General features: G+C 42.9%; 1 protein-coding gene across 2 annotated transcripts in view; it reads right to left on the bottom strand.

Moving 5' to 3' along the window:
- The window catches only part of LpR1 (Lipophorin receptor 1), a 413,076-nt gene that overhangs the window by 286,650 nt on the left and 100,682 nt on the right, over nucleotides 1–25,744 (bottom strand). For both annotated transcript variants that reach the window (XM_071598204.1, XM_071598203.1), the window contains exon 2: nucleotides 20,688–20,807. In XM_071598204.1, the coding sequence (XP_071454305.1) occupies nucleotides 20,688–20,807 (120 nt within the window). The remainder of the gene's footprint in view (nucleotides 1–20,687; nucleotides 20,808–25,744) is intronic.

Here is a 25,744-nt window from a genome sequence, read left to right as displayed (position 1 = left end):
GGCCTCTCCCAATTTTACTTAATGGAATCGCTCTCTCTTCTATCGTGTATATATATTATACATTATGTATAATGTATATATATTATACATTATATAATATATATATATGTATATTTATTTATATTTATTTAATATATATATTTATTTATGATGTGCACCGTGCAGCATTAGCGAACAAAAACCCAGAAACACAAAAAAACCAGAATTTTTGTTGGTCAAAACGCTTTTCTCAAGGGAGAGAGGGAAGTTCGATAATTATATCTTAGTTTATATTATTATTCACATCCGTGAGACTTTCACTATATATATATATATATATATATATATATATATATATATATATATATATATATATATATATATATATATATGTATAGTCACCGTTAGTAGCCCTTTTTGCTTTTGATAGGCGAATATCGAGCACAACTCATACTAAGCCCTAGGGGGACGTGTGGACTAAACAAGGTTATTAGGGGAAACTTTCATTACCTTCATAATTACCTTCTGGAATACTTTGCAAACGCAAATGTACCTCAAAACAAACAAAAATTGTTATTACAGATTAAAGATACTAGGCTGCATGTTTGGGAAAGGTTTTTGAATGACCCTGGGACTACTAACTACTGTGCTCCTAAACCCTAAGTTATAATATGAACAAAAAGATACTTAAAACCTAAACATCGTTTCACGCTCACAACTACCATAACCCATAATTTAGATCTGCACACTTTCTATCGCCATTGGATCCATTCAAAAATGCTTATTCCTTTCCTCCCCCACTCTCTCTTTCCCAGCATCCACCACTCTCCCCACCTATCACTACCTTCAGCATCTCACTCTCTGCCTCTCAATATCCAACTCCTCCATCCACTCGTACTGCCTTCTTCCACTTCCTCCTTGAAGAATTCTTTCTTTCTCCTCCCACCATGCTCAGAACTTCCTATTTTACTTTCCATCCTTTTTTTCTTTAACCCCACATCTCCAATTTGCGATTCTCCTAAATATCGATTCATTGACATTATCGATATGGTCGACATGAAAAAGTATCGACCTGATTCCGGCATGCAGTCATATCGCAGAGCCCCGCACATCAAATCACGCACGGACTCACACAAGAGCGCCAAGGAGCACAGATGACCCTATTTGTCACGCTCTGTTTATGGGACTGCAACACCGAATATTTTTATCAGAAGACGTTATTTACGCGCGTCGGGATGGAAACAGATAACTGAAAATCAGCAACTATTTCAGGACCGTGGGAGAATGTTACATGCTTTTAAGGAGAAGGCGGAGGACGAAGAAGAGAGGACTCCCTTATCGTGGAAAAGACAACCGTAAATCTTGAACTTCTCACTGTCGTGGCTTCTTCCACAATCCAGCAAACATGAATTCAAAAGAGGGAGGTTAAAAGAGAAGAATTCGCATTTCAAGAAGCGCTCTCTCAACCAAAACAAATGTTAATCAGATGCGTACCGACAGAGCCTGTATCAACACTCCTAACTACTCTCGGAGCTTCCCGAACGTTACGTTATATATATATATATATATATATATATATATATATATATATATATATACGAGATTGATATCTCCGCTAAATGCAGGCAAAAAAATGTAAGGGTATGTTAAGTACTTCAACTTCATGCGATTTACAGCATACACATTGGTATTACGCTGTTTAGCATACAAGTTTTGTTGCATAAAATTTATCGGAAACTATTTTTTCCTGACTTGACTGTACGTCGCAGCGCTCTCACCGACGGTTAAGTGTGAGCATGATCGCAGATTGTATTGGCATTGATAAGATGACAGTGCACACCATTATCACTGCAAATTTGGCGATAAGAAAGATCTGCGATTAACTCTTCCAGAAGGTCTTGACGGACGGCGAAGAGCAAAGTCGAGAGTCTGCTTGCTAAAGCCTGCAACAGCATTGCGACGACTCCCTAACCCCTATAGAGTCCCGGCTTGGCACCACCCCTAGTTTTTTCTATTCCCAAAAGTGAAATCCCCCCGGGCAAAGAACACCACCGTGGGACCATACCAGGGAGCCTAAGTCGTGGAAAAATCGCTGGCAAAAGTGTGTCGACGCTCAAGGGATGTACTCAGAAGTGTATTGAGGCACTGTTGCAATATCTAAAGTAAATATATTTTTCCCGATACTTTTCATGCAAACAATGTATGAAAATTAATCTATGGCAAAGGCAGAAAAAAGCAGTGGATCAAGGAATGAGGCATTACATCCAAAATGTACTTCTTTCAAATCGATGCTCGGAAGCGAGACTTGGATTTAATGGGTAGAAAGAATTCTATCACAAAATGCATTTAAGATATTCAAAATGTACCCTTTGTAAAAATAAGTTGGATATTCTACGTTTGAACATTCTGCGATACATAGGTTTACAGTCTGTCCAATTATCATTCTGAAGAACACGATATAAATGTGTCGATTTACTTTGATAGCATATCGATACAATGTTTACAAAAAAACCTCATGCACGCGAGAAAACACTATTTTTCAACAGTAAACGTTCATATGACTTAAAAATAATTCTTTCAATATTTCGAACGAAGAAAATTTATATTACATTCAACGATGCATTTCTTATTTACACAAATAAAGTATTTTTATCGATATGTTTCCCCATATTCCCCATCCCCAGTACACGACCATAAAATGCACGGAAAACTCTTTTGAAATTGTCAGCATTTGCCAGTCTACCGTTTAAGGCAGGTTTTGAATGGAAACAGACAGCACGCTTACCTAGCCTTATTGGACAAAAACCTAATACTGATACCACATCAAAATAATCCGTACAACTCCTTTCTCCCTTCATTCCGTCCAACCTGCCAATCCTCCATCAACCCATTCCTCGGCTGTCTAACAACTTTTCTCCCCTCAACATCACAGTCTTCAACATCCCATTACCAACTAGAACGCTCTGCATCTGTCTCCCCCACACTTCTTCAGAATTCTCCCAAAAAATCCCCCCTCTCCTCCCCTTTCACCGTGCCTAATACTTCCTCGTTTCATTTTCTTTTTCAGTTGGCGCCCCCTTAATTTCGTTGAGGGGAGTCAGGTGTGGTCGGATGCGTCTTCCTTGAGCTTGCACGGCGGGTAGCGCTCACTGTCGGCGAAATTCATCCGCACGCCAGACCACGTCTTCATCCCGTTCGTACCAGGGACCCACCCCTCATCCTCCCTCTGCTCTCCCTCCAGTCAACCGAATCTCCTCGGTCCATCTCCAAGACGAGCTCGGGCCGCCGACTCCTGCGAATGGAGCGGGTCGATCCCGAGGAAATGAGGCCGGAATGAATGAACCACGTGGAAATGCCAATTCAGATGCAAGGAGAGATATTATCCTCCTTTCAGGACGAGTACGGATTCGCAAGACGAGGGGCCAAAAGAGAGAGATGGCGAGACGAGCGACTTTAGCGCGCAAGTTTTTAGTTTCCTCTCCATCACCGAATGAATGGTTGTCACACCAAACACTGAATGTCATTCGGCAACGCTCTCCGAATACATGTAAGCATGTTACGACGCCTCGAAGCTGTTGACAAAATTTTTTGTGTGCGGAGACGCCGACATCGTTGATATTTGCGTCACCATGGTGACGGGGCACTTGCGGTAAATGAAATGAACAACTATGGGCGGAAGATGGGAAGGTGGCATTTGTGAGAAGTTTTCTATCCGCGGAACTTCGAGCGAAAGACGTGTGCAGGCAGAGTAAAGACTGGTTCATATCTTGGGCAGACCAGACGCAGGAGTCTCGCAGAAGGCGAGAGACCAAGTCCAGAAGCACTTTTATTATTTTTTTCTGGTGTTCTATGGATTAAAACTAATTGGCTTTTGCGCAGCCGTTAGTTTTGGGTCAAATGTATTCAGAAATTTGATATGATTATACTTGAAAATTCGGCGAATAATTCACACAATTTGGGAGCAATTCGATAAATATGGTCCGTTCTTCACGAACACTTTGCTGATACAAGAAGAATTAAATGCGTTCACCCCTTAAGAGAATAATATTTCTAGTTCACTTAGCCACAACTGGTCCACACGGAGGGCACACGAGAGGGGGGGAGTGTAACCTTTCTCTGGTCCCAAATTTCAGGGGACGTACATGTACATCGAATGAAACAAATCCTTTTCGGTTTTCCTCTTCCACCGGGCACACGTCATTCCACGATACTTCGGACCCTTAAACCTTTCCCTTAAACTCTCGAATTTGGATGAAAATCTACGAACACGTTGCCCTTTTTGAAAAAAATGCATAGACTGAATCTTTCCGTGAAATTCGAAAAAAAATCCAAATGTAAGTCAATTTTCAAAATGGCGGCTGTCAACAGCGCCGAATTTTCATGATCTTGTAAAAGTATGAAAAGGCGCTAAAGAATTTTTTTTCATTGAATTTCACGAAAACTAAAGGACTTTCTAAATAATTGCTGTACCAACATTTCATTCGGTTTTAGAACTGTGTTAACAAAAAACAATGTTTAAATTTTCCACGTGCCTGCAACTTTACTTTGCTCATTCTTAAAAAAATATTTTACCTTCTCAAGTGAAGCGAAGTATGTAAAATTTTTGGAAGATTTTTACACAGTTTTAGAAAAGAAAAACATTTTTTAAATATTTACTTAAGTTTTTTTCAGTTCAGACTTACTAATTGCGTGATATTTTTTAAAAATGTCGCTTGAACGTAACAGAGGGACTTCTGGGAAAAAGGTTGGCGGTGGAAAAGGTAGGTGGTTTTTTCCCATATGTTCCTATGTTTTCCCAAATGTCCCTATGTTACTTTCAAACGCCCAGCCAACTTATCAGATCTCCTAACTTCTGAAATCAACCAATCCACTTTTTAAAATCACCCCGTCCCAAAACCACTCCCATGCCCTGCAATAAACCTAGATGCAAAACATGTCCTATTTTCAAAACCAGAATCCTACCCCTTTCCCACCCGCTTCTTAAATCTCTCCCACCATTTCCCTACTCCACATGCACCTCCAGCAATATGGGTTACCTTCTTAAGTTCCAACTTTGCCCTGTCTTATATATATATATCTTCGAAATGGAACGCTCTTCGGCGACGCACAAATATATAGAAACACAGATGTAGATAATTAGAATATAGAGAGACAAAGAAAGGACACTCACAATTTGTTATCTGACGTTTCGACAGCTCGGCTGTCGTCTTCAGAATACCCAAGATTCAGGATTTTGAAGACGACAGCCGAGGTGTCGAAACGTCAAATAAAAAATTGTGAGTGTCCTTTCTTTGTGTCTCTATATTCTAAAAATCTACATCTGTGTTTTTATATATATACATACACACGAGTATATACATAAAACTTTGATCAAAACACTTATACAGAAAAACAAACCTAGAGAAATAACCTGAAGATTCTGATGATGACGACCGTGCCGTTGATACGTCAACTAGATATGCGAATGTCCTTTCTCTGAGCATATATTTTTATCGTCCCTGAAAAGCGCCCTTTTTGGAAAAAATATATACAAATATATTTACAAAATATCATCATTTTTCTCAAACACTATTAGCAAATTGACAAATTGAGAAGAAAAACTATTTACAATCCTCCATGCGGATACCTAGTAATTTTCAACGCTTCAGGAACATATCACCTACTGGATCTCTTCGGATGATATCCTCATTCCAACCCCATTACAGTATGTACCCATTAAAATAATTACGCCTCATGAGGCCGCTTGCTAACGGATATGATGGTCAGGGAGATGAAACGAGATACTTCGTCCTTGAAATGAAAAAGGGGACTTTTTGCGGGGAATTTGCGAAAAAAAAGAGGCAGGTGTTCCAGGGAGAAAAGTTGCCCTGGTTACCCACAGGGATTTCTTTAGAATGAAGGGGTTTCATTAATCGTTGCTTGGGAGGCGGGAGCTGGAGGGTAGAACCCAGGAAGGGGACCCCCGAAACTGGATGAGCTCACGAGAACCGGGCCCTTGTTGGCTGTAAAGAGCATATACATCACCCGGACGGTAACTGAGTATCTTAGGTAAGTGGAAAACACGAGATGGTTGGAATGAATCTCTCCCAGCGGCAACTTCCTCTCTTCACCCACCCCGGCAGTTGTCGTCCTCCCAAGTCCAACTTATTTTCTTCAATTATTCTCCACAACCCCTCAAATGCCCAAAATATACGCTCATTCTCATGGACAAGGTTTCGGATCCCTAAGCCCGTAGCTCCAAAGCCGTCATTAGTTGTTGCGTCTATTCTCAGCGACCATATCAATCCCTTTCTTCTACCAAATATATCTCTCACCAACGCTTACCTTCTCTCAAAGTCCCCAGGGCCACGCCTACCAAACCCTCCCTCCCCCCCCCCCAACAAATACCCCCGAATATGTGAATTGTTTCACTAATTAAATCCCAAATAAAATGACAGATTCTCGTGAATTCCGGCTAGCAAAATATGGCAAATTCGCCCCCGCAGTTCAGTGACTTATTAACAGCAACACTGGGAGTCTTCGATAGCCAGCCGACGGACGAATAATACCTTTAACAGCCTCTCTCTCACCGAACGGGTCTCCAAGCTTTAATTTGGTGGGTGGGAATAAAAACAATGGGGCCTAAGGAGGCGGGGTGGATAAGGAGCGGGCGGGGCAGGGGGGGGGGGAAGGGGGCGATAGGTAGTTTGCCGTTTTCGACGAGTTCGAGTTTGACTGGGAGAGTTTGGAATTTTAGTTGAGTGTGTGTGTGTGTCGAGTGAGTGGGTGAAATGGAGCGGTGAAGGATGGAATTGAGGTGGGGGCGGGAGAGAAAGGAAGTGCTGACGAGAGGGGAAAGGGGGGGAAAGGGGGAAGACGCCCCTTCGATCACCGCGCCCACCAATCAACGCAGGGAACCAATTGCGAAGAGTTAACCAACTCGGTCGTCGAGAGGGCGACAGAAGATTCTATTCTTCTGCCCCGGACGCTTGGAGGGAGTGGGGATAGGAAACGGGATAGAGGGATGGGGAGAGATAAGATGCTGCCACACACCGCTCTGTCTGAATGATCCCACCCTTATAGCCACGTCTCTCTCCCCCTCTCTCTATCTCGATAATTTTTCCACTATTACTGTTCGAATAGCTTTCATCGATACGTCAATCTAAACTAACGAATTACCTGTTGCATTCATGGTAATAATAAAATGTAAATAAGGACCATACCTTTGTAAAATTGCTACATCATCATCGTTCATTATTATATGATGAAATTTTGATTATACTGTAAGGAAAAATCCATAAATTTTAGGAGGCACGTATATGTAATCATAAATTATAATTTGGCATTCATTTCTACGGGTAAGGAATGATGAGCACTTCTCAAACACTACAACCCTTCGCATCAAAGATGAGGCAAGTTTCACCAACCAAATGTTCTCCACACGATCCAGTATAAAAAAATAATCTTTACGAAACACAGAATTTTGATCACATAACGTTGCCTCCAAGAGATGCTGACGACTTTAAGCTGGTCATTTTACCTGCTCTTTAAATTACCGAATGGTACATAAACCCAGATAAACGCATGACCCTTCTTGACAAAATTATCTGAAATTATGCGCTTTACTTCTCAGATAGGCATTAGAAAATCAAGTACACCAAGACAGTAATTTTCCAGGATTAAAAGCAAAAGCCCCCCCTTCCGCCTCTAATCGTGGGATTCCAACTACGACTTGAGAGAGGCGACCACCGCGGACGCATGCCGGTCGATTCATTTGAAAACTGTCCCACGTCCGTTAAGACCAGAGGAAGGGTATGCGAAGGAACATCCCTCTTTCCTGAACCACCGCAACGAAACTGCCCCCAAACACCGTCCGCCATATCCGCATTCAATCTCCCAGTTTAATTGTCCTCCCGAAACGCAAGGTCACTACCGAGCTTTACTCTGAGCACCATTCATTCCGAGAGACCCAACTCGCGAACGTATCCCAAGTTCTCCCAAGGGCTCCCTATCCAGATTCCCGGTACTGAGCGGTGAACGCATGAAACAGGAGCGTGTGGTTTTTTCAACGGCGTCCGATCAGTTGGTTAGACTTGCGTTGATTACGAGAGGGGAAGAAATTCATTCAAGAAGGTAAAAACTCAACGAACGACCGACCTTGTGTCGCAGCGAGGACTTGGAGAGCTATTGACCGAGTGTTGCGTAATATGTTGCGTAATCCTAGAGCCAGCATCTGCAAAGGGGGAGGAAAAACTCCTTGACCGATATTTCTGTTGCCTGTCGCAGCATTTAAGTATGCTCCTAACACAGTATCATTATGGAGCAAACATGGGCGCGAAGGCACCTAGAAGAGAATAGTGTGGCATCCTCAGTTTTGTCGTCTGCAGACTCGCCTCCATTCTCAGCTGCGACGGCGATGACCCAAATGACGAGCATCGAGGATGGACCATAAGGAGTCTTCTGAAAGCATCGAAAGATCGAACAGCCGGAGGAAGTTTTTTTTAAGTAGTGGATAATCTGTTCATAGAATCCGTAGACTAATGCGAGACTATTCAAAAGATTGTGAACAATTTTCGGCTTCGTGCTGATTAACCGGTGGCGGCGGGGTAAGGTCTTCGTCTGCCGATCCCGAGGCTGCGGGTTCGATTCCCGCCTAGTTGGTTTTCCCTCCACCAAGGGATTGGGTGTACGTCGAATTGCTGCTTTCGGACTAATGCAAAATAAATAAATATTCAAATCCACGTCCTTACTTATGTGTCTCCATTCAACATGCCTATTCCTTGTCCCTCCCTCCCTATCAAACATCCCCTTCCCTCTAGGTCAACAGGTCTTCAACGATGCATTACCATTGCCCTGCCTTCTTTTGATTTCGCCAACATCTCCTCTTCTTTTGCTTATTTCTCAACATCTCGACCAATTTGATTCATGCAATGAATGCGGGGCCAACGTAAGAAAACCCTACTTTGTTGTTTTCAAGCTTCCCCTTCCAACCCTCGTCTCTCTCTGATGGGGGAGGGGGGCGCCGCAAATCGTTCGCTGCCGACAGCGTTGCGTCACATTCCCTACCCGCGTCTTTGGGGGCGGAGACCATGAGTTGCATGTCCATGTGATAGTAGAATTTTCCCTTCATACTTTGCAATCCTGAATGAACTGTCTTTTTATGGTGGAAGCCTGCCGTATAAAATGACCATGGGTCATTTTTATTCCCTTTTTTCGCTTGACAAATAACTAATTTATTCAGTGAATTAATCTTTGTTCTGAATTAAGTCTTCCTCCAGCATTTATAAAAATTCCCACCTTGTTTGATGGTTTTTTTAATGAACATTTTTCCCTTTTCCCCTGCTCTCCCATTTCCTGCCTTATCACTTATCCTTCTCACCTGGCACTTTCACCCCCTGCCACGCACCTTTTTGGTGTATCGCGGGGTATAAATGCCGATGTTGAAGAAAAGAGCACCACAGGGCTGCAATATCGAGACACGACATCGTCAAGTCCTCACGTAATAGACCCTGAGCTTAGCGATCGACAATCATAAGTGAACCCATGCCGGTATCAGCGTGAGGACTGAATTAGAATTCATATTCATCTCCTTTCGCAGGTTTGACTCCTCATTTCATCACGCAAGTACGCTACACACCCCTTAATCCTGCCTCCATCCTACGCTTGTCCGCTTGTCTCAACGACCAAGTTTCCGAGTAGTACAAGGCTAAGGCTCCACATCAAAGGTGTCACACTTTTTATGAACATTCTTACTTAAGGCCCTTGACATTAACTCCCTTCAATTTGTAAAGGCCTCTTTACCTGACGCAATAATTCTATTTTTTTACGAACTGGGCGAGATAAAAAGGCACGGGTCTACTTAGGCAATTTCCCTTGTATCTTCCATGTGATGATCTCGCCTTCCAATTAAAATACCGTAGAACTGAAGTTGTTTCTGGTTAAGCACTTCGACTTTAAAAGAGGATTTTCCGGCCCCAGCCATAAGGTAGAACGGCTAAATAAAAGTCAGCAGGCAACAAAGTTGTTTGGGAATGCCAATAAAGGTTTGCCCATCTTTGACATGTGGAAGCTTTGCGTGCGACGATAATAATGCGACACTGTTAATTGGGGAAAATTATTTATAATTTTTTTTGGAATTCCTGTCGACACCGGAGACAGATCATTTTGTCAAAAATAATCTTCCGAACTAAACTTTGATTCTGCGATTCTATGACTGTGATAATACTGTTAAGTGAACACGAAAGCAATTGTTATCTTACCCCCTTTCATTCTTTAATTTCAAGAGCCATCTGCTATTCTTAGTGACGCCGATAAATGAATATTATCTTTCTTACTTCTCTTGACGGTCCAGCAGGAATGATCACAATGAGTTAAATATACGAGGTTAATAGGAATGAATAACGGCGGCTCTGATTAGTGCGGCAAAGCCAAGCGAGAAATTCACGGCGAGAAATAAAAGTTTCGAGGGACACTCCAAAAACCGTCCTTCCTAAATTGGTTAAGGCCATCGACGTTAATGGGGCGAATGAGGACAGTAGAATGGCGCTATGGATATGGGTGACGGGGCAAAGTGCAATAGGGGAGTGTCAACGCTGTGTCTTTCACAAATCCCTGGTTCATGGAATCTCTCCACAACCCCTTCAGTACTCTCGAAATATTCCGAAATGATTAGAGATGTGAACTACCTAATTTGATTTACACACTTGAACTTGAAGGTTTGGATAGGCCTTCATATTTACCAAGAAAATTTTATCTTAGTTGCCAATTTTTTATCTATCCTGCATTGATTTCGCGATTTGCTCATTAATAACTGTCATCACGTTCAGTGAAGCATGGAATAAATGAAGGTAAAAGAATTTTATGCCAAACGGTAATAGCTCATAAATACCAACAATTTATTCATTTAGTACTTATCCGAAAGCAGAACTTTTGGAATTTATGTCAGAATTCCAACAGTGACTACAGATAACACTTTTTTATTAAAAAATAAATGAGAGTGCAGTTCACCTACTACTAAGCTCTATGCGACTCGTGAAATTCACACAACAGGGTGATAAGTGGGGGTAGTTCCTCATTACCTGCGCCGCCTATGGTTCCCCAGGAAGAGCTGGAACTCGAAATATCACATAGCTTGGGTGGAGCCGCAGATGCCCAGAGGCGTGCCCGGGGATCGAACCAGGGCCCTCACATGCATTAACAGGTTAATTCAACACCCAAGTGGTTTTCAAGCCTACGCCTTAACGACAAGCCTTTCGCAATGGGATGGCGATATACATGAAGATGACCATCGCAAATCATTCAAACACGTGCCTCTCGGGGACACGTCACTTCCGGTTGCGTGGAACGCCAGTGCACTGGCGCACGGAGCACCACATTCGCACAAAGTTCGCCGGAGGCGGGCGTGGTTGGGTGCAGGACATGGAGATGGTGGGGAGGGGGGTCTTTCAGCGGGAATGAATGAGAAGGGGAAACGTGGGGATGAAGGGAAACACCCTTCCGTTCCCTTGGAGGGGGGCGCGAAACGGGCCCTTTCCCATTGTCCTGCCTCCCTTCGCTTGCCATTCTACTGCTTCCGACAACAAGGCAGAGAAATGAATTTCAAACGTTCCTATGGTAACACCGGGCATGGATGTGAATCCAGAACATTAATTGTCGGTGCGGTAGAATTAATTTATCACCCCTTACCATTAATTGTGCCTATAAAATGCCTGAAGAAATTTGAAAAATACGGCGATTAAGAGCGTTTATTGTCATTTTAATATTACAATCCAGGAAAAATAAGCAACATAAATACACTCATGATTTCCCGATTAGGACTACGACAACGTTTCGCTCGTCACTGGCACATTCATTAGTGTGTAACTTCCGAATGACGGGATGAACGGGGAGGGGACAGGGAGATGGTAAGGGGCGGAGGGGGAATGATGCAGAGGTAGGTTATGGGGTTGGCGATGGGGGTGGGGGGGTTGTTGATGAGGAAGGTAGAGGGGAAAAGATTTAATCAGGTTAATTAGTCAATGAGCAAGATTTAATCAGGGGTGGCAAAACGAATTTTAATAGCTACATGCATTACACTCATTTATTTGTAATGGAATCTTGTTTTCACTGTCAGCCGGAGGGAAGTAATTATTGATGCTTTGCGGCAAATATCGAAGGATTTGGGCGGGCAGGCTTTACGAGGTTGCATCGAATCAAATGTATTTCGAGAATTTGAGGATTTAAAAATGGCCCTGGAGTCCATTAGAATATTGGAAAGCTTTGAAGAACGTGTTAAAAATATTTCAGAGGAGCTTAGGGAAAATTTTAAGTGGTTGGATTCAGGGGAAATGGGTATGTGCAGACGATAAGTGTCGTGTTTGCTCTTGTGAGAATGTTTCATTTAGGAGTGGAGTCTGGGCAAGAGAGGGGGAATCAAACTGCTCCGGCGGATGTCCATGCTCGCGGTTTAGGGGCCACGCAATACAAGGATTAGAGGAAACAAAATTTTTAAAACAAATGCATCTAAATTCCGAATTAATGTGAGCACACAGCAACCAAGAACCGAATTAAAAATCGGGTTTAGAATGTCACGCCATCCGACCTCACTCAAAGCACAAGAAAAATACAGCATCCGTCCGTATAACCTTGAACCAGTGAACGTGTCGTCTTCCTCGACTCCTTTCTCACGCAAATTTTTGCAAATTGGGCGGTCATTGTGGAAAGCCTCAAGTCTAGCCCGGTCGTGAACTTCAACCTTTTCCCTTTCTTCCCCTCTGGCCCTCACTTCATCCATTTAGGGGTAAGGCGAACACCCCCTCCCCCATTTCTGCCTGCTTTGACCAAAACTTGTAGGGGTTGGCGGCCCACAAACCTGGGTGGAGGAGACCGAGAGATGCCGGAGAGAGAATGAGATCCTCCGCCTCACCGCGCCAAAACCGCACCCGCCGCCACTCGGAATCCTTTGCGTCGCTAGGACACGGACTAGCGCTGAATAGGAAAAGTTTCCCCTCCCTCCCTCCCGTATCCACAGAAAGGGGAGTTGTCTCGGGCTCACAACGCGAGGGTTTTTGAGTGGGGGTAGGGTGGGAGAGCAGTGGGCGAGGAGGCTGGAAGGTCTGCCCCGGGGTTTGAAGCGAAAGGGAATGGGGTGGACCACAAGCTGTTGTATGCGATTGAGAGAGAATAAGAGGAACAATTTAAACTCCCTTCAACCGAAGGAGCAGTACCAACGAATGGTTTATGTACGTTTAAGAGGGTGAAGAATATCAAAACGAACAAGTACTTAAAGAGATTAAATCCACTGTCTTCATCAACATTCCCATAATCAAGACGACAGCCCCGGAGTTCCAACAATTTTTATGATAATGACAATAGTACTACGCCCTTTTCTGACCCCACACAAAGAGGCCACCAACATTTTTCCCTCATTAAATTTTCCGATCTTGCGGGACGAATTATGATACTTAGCAAATATGGAAATCAAATCACGCATTTGAAACATTTTGCTCAGTTGGAGAGATGCATAGAGAAATAAAGAAACATTCCCGGGTTGCTATTTATATCTTGAGCCTTGACAACAGTAAGTGCTTTAGGCGCCATCTGACGTTTCCACCTGAAAGTTTGGCTCTTTTTACGCTAACTTTCTCCAGAACATTTTTTCGTTTTATCATGGCTTGTATTGTTTACAGTGAATCGAAAATTTTGTCTCAGCGAAAACATGGAGTTTACTCGTAAACACTTTCGTGCGATGATTTTTTACGACTATCTACGTGGATTATCTAGACAACAGTTCATCGATCAACTTACTTCGACTTTTGGCGATGAAGCCCCATCCTTTGCCACTGTGAAACGCTGGTAAAACGGATATCATCATGGCCAACGTTTGATCAGCGACGAAAGTCGTGAAGGTCGTCCAAAATCAGTTGTTGTGCCAGAAAACATTGATACTGAGCAAGAACTAGTAAAGGAATATCGTCACGTGACTTATCGTGAGATCGTGGCACACTCGTATATTGGCTAAAACCCAACCCCGGCTGATGATAACCCTAACGACAGCAATTAACCCGAGGGTGGGTTTTATATGCGAGGGTAGAGCTCACCTACTGCTAACCCCATCGGCTCTTGACATTCACACATAAACAGGATAATAATTCGAGCCAGTTCCTTTCCCTGTATTCAATCTATGGTTTCCCTGGAAGACCCCAACCCTAAAAAAAGTGGGTGGAACTGAGGGTGCACACAGGCGTCCCTTGGCATCGAACCCAGGCTCTCTGATAAGGAACCCAGCACTCTACCCACTGGAATACCGCATGCATCGACAGAAGACACTTTTACAGTAACCATGCTCACGGAGTTAATTCGCTTATTGCTTTGATGCCGCCATTTATTTTCCTGACAGGAACAGATCTGAACAAGGGCACGGCAGTAACAGGCATGGGAAATATTAACAAGAGAGAGAAAGATTCCTTTCGTAACTTAACATGGAAGTTTTTCTTGAATTCACGTAGCCCAAAACGGAACGACCTAAAAGGAAGTATTAACGTGTGCTTGTTTTCCTTAAATAAATTATTCCGAAACGGAGAAATCGGAAAGAGTTAAGTAAAATACTTTTAATCTGTGAGGGGCTAAAGCTTCGATGGAAAAGAGACATATATATGTTTAAAGAAATGTACTGGTTCATTAATATAGTGGTATATGACGTTTGGACATAGCAAGCGAAGGAGCGATTCATGAAATAACTCCTGCTACTGATCCGAATGCCTGACTTCCGTCTTTCACTCCCGTTCAAATCACCGGTCTCCTCTGCCATTGGCGAAACATTCACAGCGTCACCTTCACAAAACTGTGGGGAATGCCTATTTAATTCTCCACTATAATTAACTGGAGAGGATAATTCTCATGTCGAAAATGTTTTCTCCTCTGAAATAGAAATAAATTTTATTCTACGAGCAATTCCCGCGACATTCGCTATTAAAGCACAATGCTTTTCTGTTAAATCGAATCTTAATCCAGCAAATCCTTCAAGATTTAATTTACATAAATATTACCGACCAGAACGTAATAATGGGGTAAATTAAGTACAGATCCTGCAGAGAGATAGAGTTGATTGTCATCGTAAGACCGTAAAAATCGTGGTCTAAACGTCGTGACTGCTTCACCCCCAGTAACTCTTCGTCTCATATTAGGCGATGGTCTCATTGAAAACGACAGCAGAATCCGTAAGCACAAGTACATGGACATGCACGTTTAAAACTCACTGAAAAACGGGCCTCAGGTCGCGACCCTCTGCCTATTTACTTCCGCGGCGAGGAAAGTTTAAAGGCGCCAAACAAACGGGGAGCAATTTCATCTGACGTTGAAACGAAAATAGACGATATAGCCCCCGAACGCCAGGTTCATTGCTCGACTCAGCGTCGCGCCGGCGAGAGGGGAGTGTGGTGTCATAGCGACACTTCCGGCCTCCCAGCCAAATGACACGATTTCATTATCCCCGGTCATCGGAAGTCACGGTCTGCTGCGGATTGGTCGTCCATTGGACGGAGGCGACATCGTGCATCTCTCCCCGACGGCCAATCGGAGCAGACTTCAAGGGAAAATGTGAGGAATATTCCCTACTACCCGGGAAACACAGTAATCTACGAACACATAAACTTTTCGGGTATCGACTAATCGCCTCTGGGGAATTCCCATTTCATTCGTTAATGATATAATTTTATGCCACGACACACTTCATCACCTTGGGCCAACAATCCGAGGAATGAATTGCGTCAACTCTCCAAACCATCCCTTAAGACTCCACCCACTCTCTTCGAATGGATTCTTTATTCCTTAGTTCGGCTTATCCACTTCGTTTTCAGCACTCTTCTGCTACACCACGTTTCCAACGCCTCCAATCACGAAAGTGGTCCACACATTGTCCGATCTTCTACGCGGCCTGCACGAGCGTTCACCTCCGCTAAACGCGAACTGACCTCGCAACCAAAAAAGGGATCATGCCTTCTCCAGGAATCCCGTTTTTACAATTTGGATGACATAATCTGACTTTTAACAAAAAGTCTTATTATTTTCTCATTTCCCCCACTGGTATTGATTAAGCCAGGCTTTTTCCTGATTTTACCGACAGGGTGGCCAACCTGTGCTTACGTGGGTCCAAAATTGGTTCCAATAATAAATCCAAATCATCAAGATTAATCATGCAAGATCAATCAACAGACAAACTACGGAATAAAATCGAAATATGATTGACTTTTATTCATTTGTGGGAGCAATTTTTACGATTAAGGACAAATAGAAACAAATTTTACCTCCTTCCTTGAGTTGAACAAAAATATAAATCATTAAGAAATATTATCAGTAATAAACACTAAGGGGCGAGGCGTACGACAGCTGAAGAAGTTACCAGCACTATTTAGGTGGACAGATTATGGAAGAGGGAGGGTGTTCAGTGAATTAGGGACGGAAGGTTGAGAGAAATCCGATGCCGTGGAAATTAGCTTGCTCTTGACGTAAGGCTCCTAAGGGACACAAAATTTAACGTCCCATCCGACGGACGGTTTAATTCACTTTATAAAGTGCTCTTGCAAGCTTAAGTCACAAAGTACCGCAAGGGGGGTTCGCGATTTCTCTGAAAAATATAACCAACACTGGGAATCAAACGATGTCCCTCGGGAGTGGAAAGCCAGTTAAGTAGCTATCCGAGACTGACATTTATCTATTTATTTATTTAACTAAGAAAATCGCGGAGATCCTTTCTGGAACGCTAGCACTCAATTATCTCGCTTAAATAAGTTTTCCCCGAGTCAAGAAAATGCCTCGTCGCATCCTTAAAACAACACATTCAATCCCATATCATCAAATCATTGCGCACGTTTTCAAGATGACATTAACTGAATTAATTCCTTGCTTTACAGTTTGCGGTTAGGCATTAGATATAATTTTATATTCGGAATGGAAAACTACCGTGCCTCGGTGATGTTTAGGAGCTGAGCAAGGGCAAAGGGAAGATAAAATATCGGAGAGTTAATTATAAATAACGGCGAAAAGGAGATAACACCGCCAGGGAGACAGCCCTCGACACCTGGGGGCGGTTGGCAGTAAGCTGAGTATACCACTTTGCGAGCAGAGGAAGAAGACGGCGTTGGGGTCTCAGATGGCGTAAGGAACATCTGTGGGATTCAGAAGGGTCTGGTCCCTCTAATTAAATACCGAATAACTCCTTGGTCGAAAAAGTTGAAGAGGTGATGTTATTTAGCTTTGGCCAGACCTCTTGCACACTGAATACGCGCCGAGTTTTGCCCAGGCACCCTGCGAGGACTGCAAGGACTTATGCTTGTAATTGAACAAGAAATAAGAAACGAAGAGATGCCGGTTTCTTAAAGAATAGTTATGAATAAAGAGTGGCGGTATTATTACTGGAGTACCTCGGGTTTAGAGACACAAAAAAGTTAGAAGATTACATAAACCATTTGAAACTACTTTACAAATAAATGATGAAATCTAAGAAACTTGAACTATACGGCCTCGTAAATTCACAAATTGAGGGAAAACTCCAGTAGCCGTTATAATTTAGCACCACTATTTTTGAATGCGTGAGTGAGGGTTTTCCTGAGTGCTCGTGAGCGTGTCAACCCATAAACAGTCACGGATAGTGTGTATGAGTATGTGTTCTTAGACCCAGGTATCCTTAACGAAGTCCCTTTAACCCTATGAAGGATTCCAATTGGGTTCGAGTGTTTGTGTATGAATTTGGTCACTGGCGAGGAAGTGACACTCCCGCGCTCTACTACTGAAGGGAATTACGGCTGAGAGGTTGTGTGGCTGGTCACTGTCGTGGAATTTCTTTGCCCACAAACCATCAGAACAAACTTTGTTTTAATTTCGGGGCGAGTGGTGCTAAGTTATTACGGCTACAGGAGTTTTCCTTTAATTTGCTAAACAAAAGATAACCCTTTGATTTCAACGCTGACACTGAGGAGATAACTTCAGCCTCACAATATTATGTTTGTAGGCGAGGACGTCATGTGAAAGCATGGTCATTTGTAGTATTAGGAATTCTTCCCCACAGGTAAGACATTATGAATCCATTCTCACAGGAAGAGATACCACGTCAGATAACTCGAATTATACAAAAATAACACTATTGGAATGCTATTAATCGTCAATTCCCTTCCCTTTTAGATCGTGTATGGCGACCTCAGTTCCCCTGAAACGAGCCCACAGGATACAAACTCCTAGGATATGACGCACACACAGATAGTTCCAAAAAAGAAAAAAAATTGGGAAAAACAAAAGCGACATAAAACAATGGCGAGAGTGTTCGAAAATAAAAGTCAAAGATAACCGTTTCGCACTGCTTCACGCGAGCTTGTGACTCGACTCCTTTTCGAAGGGAATCCCCGTGCGCGCTACAATTGAAGCGATCGGGATGTGGAGGACGACTCCCGACTACCCTATGGTCACGTGCGGCGCGCTGATAGCCGGCGGTCGGCAAACATTTTGCTCTTCTTGTTCGCTGAAGGGTGGAGAGAACGAGTTCCCTTGTTGCGTAGGGGAGGGGGGAAGGGAGGGGGAAGGGGAACAGGAAGTGGCGAGGGATGGGGGCGTGGGCGGGGCGGCGGTGTGACGAAATGTGGCGAGAGGCACAGGTGGGCTGATTCCGAGGGGGTTTCGCGCGCTGTCACCTCACTTATTTTTTTTGTTTCTTTCGGTGACTACATATCGAGCGGTTAGTGAGGGGTCGGGTTGGTTTTCGGAGAGGGAGGGGGAAGTTAAGGGGATTGGAAGGTGAGAGGGTGGTTTACGTGGCTTCCTTCCCCACGTGACCGCGATCGCGAGCCCCCGACAATTGAGCACGCTCGACAATTGAGGACGCGAAAGCGACCTCCACGCGGGTGTCGAAACGAAATGGAGTGCCGGGGATGCGCAGGGCGCAGTATTGGCGCGGCGAGGCCGGATGGATTCAAGTGCGGTGAAGAGCATCAGCAAAAAACAGCCGAATCGGATCGCGTAAAGAGTAGAGGGGCGAGATTTGTAAATTGTTGTAAAAAGCTATTTTGATAAACTTAGTAGCGTATCCAAAATATTAGAGCTAGGTTGGGAGTCACTCACGGAGTGAAGGTTAAATGACAATTAAATCTCTTGCATAAATTGGAAGGACATCTCTTCAGCATTAATGTTGAAAATGTATAATTACCCCCAGCGCACTACGGTAGACGAGATCGTGCCCGTAAAAGTAGAGAGATATAAGTAGAGAACAGAAAGATTTAGGATATAATTTTTCCCGCAAATAAGGGTTCAGAATAACATTGTCCGACCGCGGTAGGGGAAAAAATGTTAGGGTTTATATAAGTCTGCTGTGTATTCACCCCCTGCCACACACCCTTGCGTTGGCTTGTAGGGTACTATGAAATGAAAAATAAAATACGGTGGACGATGAACTGGTGCGTGATGTTTGGCGTCCGCTTGTCGATCCGCGAGGCGCCTCAGCACGACAGCGATCCGGACCAGGTTTATAAGGGTTTATTTAAACAACCGAGGTACGAGTCGAAGATGATGATGTCGGTAAACATGATCTTACTCATTCAAATCAAATATAAAATAATATTATTTTATTTACATAGTGGTGGTTACAAGTATGGTGTGTGGCGGGGTTGATTGCACATTTGAATACTTTTGCCCAGAAATTCACCAAAGCCGCACCGGGGAGTAAATGTAACTATTATATTCCATTTTCAATTAAAAATGACTTGCCTAACAAAACGAAAGCTTCCGAAAGAATAAAATTGTCGGTAAAATTATGACAAAAACCTCGAAAATATTGAACGATAAATACATCGCATATTCTCCAAAACACTGAAAACTGGAGATTTGGGCTTTGGACATCCCTCCCTAACCCTTCAATCTCAATCACACCCGATTCTGGAGAAGATAAGGCCGCCGTAAATTTGTTTTAGAAAAAAATGTACCTCTCCATTCACTCAAACATTAAAATGGCACCAAAAAATGACTAAAATACAAAGTGCAGGATCTATTACGTGCACAGCTGCGTGGGTGGCCCATCTGCGCGAAAAGTTAAGTTGGGAAATCCTTTCAACATTAACATTGACTACAAGGGCCTAACTTCAAGACCACAAGTTCGAATTTATTGGTTGATTAATTTACCAATACCAAATTTCCGCATCTTTCACAAATACTGAAATCTACCGTGTTCACCCAAATGTTTACAAACACTTTTCTAGTCTTACGACGACCAACGTAAATACGATATAAAAATTTCTTGACTTCGAAATTAATGTGAAAATGCGTTATGATAGTGATGATCGACTTTTTAAAATTAATTTTAGTACTCTGTAAGCAACCAGCAAGGGCGTGTGGCAGGGAGTGAGCACACACCAGACTAATTTTGACGATAATTACAATCGATCGTCCATTATTAATTTGACTCCAATTTAAGCGGCCATTGGACGAATCTAATGAAACTGTCGCTCATTTACGGAGCCGTAGCCTCGAATTGCGTGATCGGCGTAATTTGCAACGACGGATTAAAACTGTAGTACAACTACAGCTTATGACAAGGACATGGGTCACTTACGGCGTTACGATGAAAGAAGACCGTGCTTTCCCACGTAGGGTATTCTTATTATGACCTGAGTTTTTTTACGGCGTATCAACTACAGGACAGCCGATAAAGCCGACATGTTTCGATTGGTCCAAATTTCGCAACGAATGACTGGCGCTGCCCAATCACTCACCACTGCAGTCTGAGGTCATCTCGTCCGACTTGTCGCCGCAGTCATCCTCTCCGTCGCAGATCCAAGAGATGGGGATGCATCGGCCGTTGCCGCACTGGAACTGACGAAGGGAGCACACGGCTGCAAAAGAAACAAATAGGAACGGCTGCAGTCAAACCATATCCACTCAATTTTTCACATACATTTCATTGCACTCTCCTCAAATTACTCTTAAGGTAACATGAACCAACTCCAACTCTTTACTTAATGATACGAGGGTCATCCGGAAAGTAGTACCCGTTCGTGCCGCATGAAGTGCTGACGACGCGAGTAGCCGCTGGACGAGGTCAGATAGCTTCAGTGGCTTGTCTGCCTTCTCTGAGCCAAGTTGCGTGACGCTAGCATTGCCTGTGTTGTTTCTGTGATTGTTTACAATGTTTAAAAAAATTGAGAACGCCGCCAGTTGTGAAGTGAGGGCAGTGATTAAATTCCTCAATGCAAGAAACGTTCGCCCATGTGATATTCATCGCCAATTAAAGGAGGTGTATGGAGACAATGTAATGGACGAGTCGTCTGTTCGGCGGTGGTGTCGCAACTTCAACATGGGGAGGGGGAACACACACGACGATGAGCGTTCGGGGAGACCGTCTGTCATTACAGACCAACTGGTGAGCTCAGTTGACGAATTCGTGAGGAACGATCGGCGCGTCACAATTGATGACATCTGTGAGCATTTTCCCAATGTTTCTCGAACAATTGTTCATGAAATTGTTAAACACCATCTGCATTATGCAAAAATTTGTGCAAGATGGGTCCCTCGTGTATCTCAATGAGCTGGCGGCGAAGGACTATGCAGCAGGAATACAGAAACTTGTCACACGTTATGACAAATGCCTTAATTTGCTTGGAGATTATGTTGAGAAGTAGTTTAAAGTATCCTCTTTCAAATAAAATTTTTTATGTTTGTTAATATTTACTTTTGTGTTTTTATTTCACGAACGGGTACTACTTTCCGGATGACCCTCGTACAATTATCATGATTCGTAAGCTTAACGAATATCTTCCCAAATTATATAATCAATCTGTTCTTAATTTCTTCAAGTGGCATCGCTAATTGGGAATTAATCAGCTTCCAAATCATCGGTGGAGGCAGTCATCGGGATTAATTGTCGAGTCACCTGTGCTTGAAATAGCCGCGACGCAGATAATAGACGCCGTCGCAGAAATTCCCTTCCAACTTTCGCTTAAATGGTATTTGGCATCAGCGTTCAGATATGCGCACTAATGTGATCATTCACGGGGAGATATATATATATATATATATATATATATATATATATATATATATATATATATATATATAAATATATATTACATAAACTCGTATACAAACACACACAAACACTATATTTTTGTAATTATTCACGGAAAATGTTCACAAAGGTGAATGCAAGGCGATGGCATTTGGAACATACTGTAGAAACACATTAAAAGTCACTCGCAGTTTTTTTTTGCTTGGATGTTTCGGTGGCAAAACAGCCTTTTTCAACGGAAGAAAGAAGACTGAGAGCTCTGAAAGATGCAATAGATGCATAGCAGTGGCGAATTGAAAGTTGCAATAGATGCATTTAATTCTAATTGCCAAGATATACATTCCTTTGGGCAATTATTATGGCTAAATCATAGATACACGGGTTTTAGATTTGATGTTTCCCCACGAACGAATAAGGGATCAGAATTACGTTGTGCGACCGCGGTAGGGGTACAAATATTCGAGTCAAAATTAGTCTGGTGTGTATTCACCCCCTGCCACACACCCTAGCGTTTGCTTGCAGGGTTATAAAATACTACAAAAACATTTAAAAATATTAAAATAATGAAGCACTCCCAGTGCCCCACATTCAGGGGATGGAGTACACGAAATGAAACGGCGGTCTGTGTGAGCGACGGCCAAGCCCCCTGCAACAGGTGCCCCCCGGGGGTGTGGCACTCGAGGAGAAATGCTTCTTAGGGAAAGGAAATAAACGTACGATTTACATTTGACAGCGTTATCTACAGCAAGAGGGATTCAGGAAACCGGAAAACTCAGTATAACAATGTTTCGAGAATCTTTCCCAGCCACAAAGCACAAATATTGTTAAATGAATCACTCGATAGGAGTATCTCAGGGCACAGCGATTTGATTCCTGGTTACGTGCACACCCCTTAAATCAGATGTGTTTCAGTTGCCTCTCAATAAATTTGCCAGGCTAGGGAGTGGCTCTAATATTTAAATTTAGAAAAGAATTGTTACCGGTATCAAGGGACTGAGAATTACCCCAGGATAATGAATAACTGATCGTAGCACTTTTCAACTTGATACATTTTCGAATGGAAAAGTGCTACGATAAGTAATTAATTATGTTCGACTTCTACCACATCACGCCTGAAGCTACTCAATTTACCCCAGGATACTTGCGCTAGGTACTTGTTTCTGGGCAACGGTACCTTAGAAGCAGTGAATAGGTTCCGGTATCTGCCTATCCAGGTCCAAGTACTCTGTTACAGGTACCTAGGGGTGTTCATGGAGGTAACTTCTACTGTGGAAATCACCGCGGAACCATAGGAGAACCAAATGAAGGATACCTATGGTTCCTGAAGTGGACGATGGTACCGAGATATTAAAGTTATCTTGCCTTCTCTTCCTAGGTCCTGATACCTATGTGACATTTTAAATTATTTATTCCTTATTATCAGAAAAATAGTGTCAATATTTTCGTCCAAAGATGTCGCGTTCAGTGCACTTCAAAACACAAGCATTCAAATCCTTTCCTCTCTCAAGAATATTGCTCTCATCTAATGAAAACGTAGAAAATTACGGATAGTGTGAGTATATATTTACAAGGACGGGTAGAAATAATAATGTAGTTGAAGAAAGAATTTATACTACCAAAATCGTAAGTTTATTAAATAATGGATATTATTAAGTGGGAGGCAGAAATTCAAAGAACTTTTTTGAGAATGGGATATTCGAGAGAAGATATTTGTGAACTATCCAAGATTAAAAGAAAATCAGGAAATATTTTTTTGGGGATTTACTTCGGCATGCTTTTCGGAATAAAATTAATTATTTCAACCCCATCCCTATATCTTACATTGTTGAGCAAAAAAAAATTGGGATGTCATTGAATTTCGTCATTGCTCGCCCCGCCATCTTTTACAGTGACAATCACAATGACGATCGTGAGAGATCTCTGAATTTCTTCTTGCTTTATGCTTCTTGAAAATAAAGAGTTTCATTTCATTGTTTTCTTCGCCACCAGATTTTAAAATTCGCACATTGGTATCAATACACCAGAAAATAAGACCGAGCGAGCCGCTATACGATAAACAACTCTTTTGACGTCGTACTAAATTCGGAAGTTGTAACAAACATTAAATTTAAGCATTTCCGGACGTGCCCTTTAAACACTGGTTTTCATTACCTCATTAAAAGAAGAATATCAGAAGTCGTACCACAGCAATTATTTTAACCCATATCACAAATACGATCCCGGGTATAACCCAATCGGAAAAAAGTAAGGGAACGTAGATTTTAAATGGGTCTGTAATATTTTGAAGGATCACCTCCACAGGGCACCACTTGGATTGCATTAAAAAATGCTGTGCACGGCAAAGGACATGTACACGGTGACCAATGTTTCAGGGATGACCATCCGCTATCTAAATTTGAAATTCTTAGCCATTAAGCCCACTTGAAATTTATATTTTTTTTAAATTGTTTATAAGAAGGTCGAGTAGAAACTATCGAACGTTTCGTGGTCTTCAGACGAAGGTACCTCCGTGATGTTGTTGGGGTATTTGTTCCCAAAAAAGCTCTGTTCTCCTAACCGTTGCTTTAGAGTACGCAGCTACACAACACGGAACTAGGAATATTTTGGTTTTAAAGTCATTCTACGTATCCATTGCAAATCAGTTACTGCCATTTAAAAGCATTAGTTTCCATTCCACGAACATTCTTCGAAACCCTATCCTCACTCCCCAAACGAATCTCGATTCTTCTCACTCCATTGTAGGCTCCCCGACCGCACCCAACCATTCCCTACCCCCCCCCCCCACCCACCATTCCAGGGACCAGCCATCCTGAGGATTGCCCTCCAGCAAAACAAAGGGACCGCGCTTCGAATGGTCCGCTAGTTTCACGCTTATCTTTCGACTCCACTGCCACACGAAATATTTCACCAATACGAGCGTGTGTGTGTGTGAGGAACGCAGTATAATTTCCCACGTGGAGGAAAGTGACGCGCCACTGTGTACATATCGCGAGGAAAACACTATATGTCTGGAAATGGCCTAACATCCTCGAGTATCTCTGATCATATATATCAGTAATTGCTACGGGTCATTGTCTCATCCCACTGCGAATGTAAAAAAGCGAGAATTGCACTCCTACTGCATACATTCGACCAACGTGATGTTTTGGAAAACGAATACAGTTTTAAGCGCGGGGATAAACATGGTCAATAATGAAATTAATGCGCATGATTTTGTTGTGACGCGTCTATTCATGGCAGCGCTGTAAAACCAGTAGGGAAATGTGGTGGGGTCTCTACCGTTCGAACGCAGCTGGTCGCCGGTTTGCTCCGAGCAGTCAGAGCGGAAAGACGCCTCCGTGTTAAGCGTTTTTTCGACTTTGTAGCATGGAAGGATGGAGAGTTGCGTTACGTTACAAATGGGCATGGCAATGCCCCCCCCAAGCCCCACGTCCTTCATCGTTACCAAATTCCTGGCCCGGAGCACCACCTCGGTGGTCCCCCAACCTACTTACAGTCCCAAATTTGCTCAAAATGGTGGACGTAATTTTGCCGTATTAGCGAGTTAAAATCGTCTCAATGGTATAGTATTTCATATTTGCGTATGTTTGAGTTTACGCATGCAATGTTATCAGACACCGGGTTAAGGCAAAATTTTGATGAACCCTAGTACTACACTCTGCGGCACTCCTAAACCCGAACTAACAAGACAAAATATCTTTTAACCCTATATTATAATATTATAACAACTTATTCCTTGACTATCAATTTCTACTTCGCTCAATG

This window comes from Hetaerina americana, unplaced genomic scaffold, assembly GCF_022747635.1.
Source record: "Hetaerina americana unplaced genomic scaffold, ioHetAmer1.1.p SCAF_10, whole genome shotgun sequence".
Classification (NCBI taxonomy): Eukaryota; Metazoa; Arthropoda; class Insecta; order Odonata; family Calopterygidae; genus Hetaerina; species Hetaerina americana.
The sequence above is the reverse complement of the archived record's forward strand: the minus strand, read 5'-3'. Positions and strand labels throughout refer to the sequence as shown.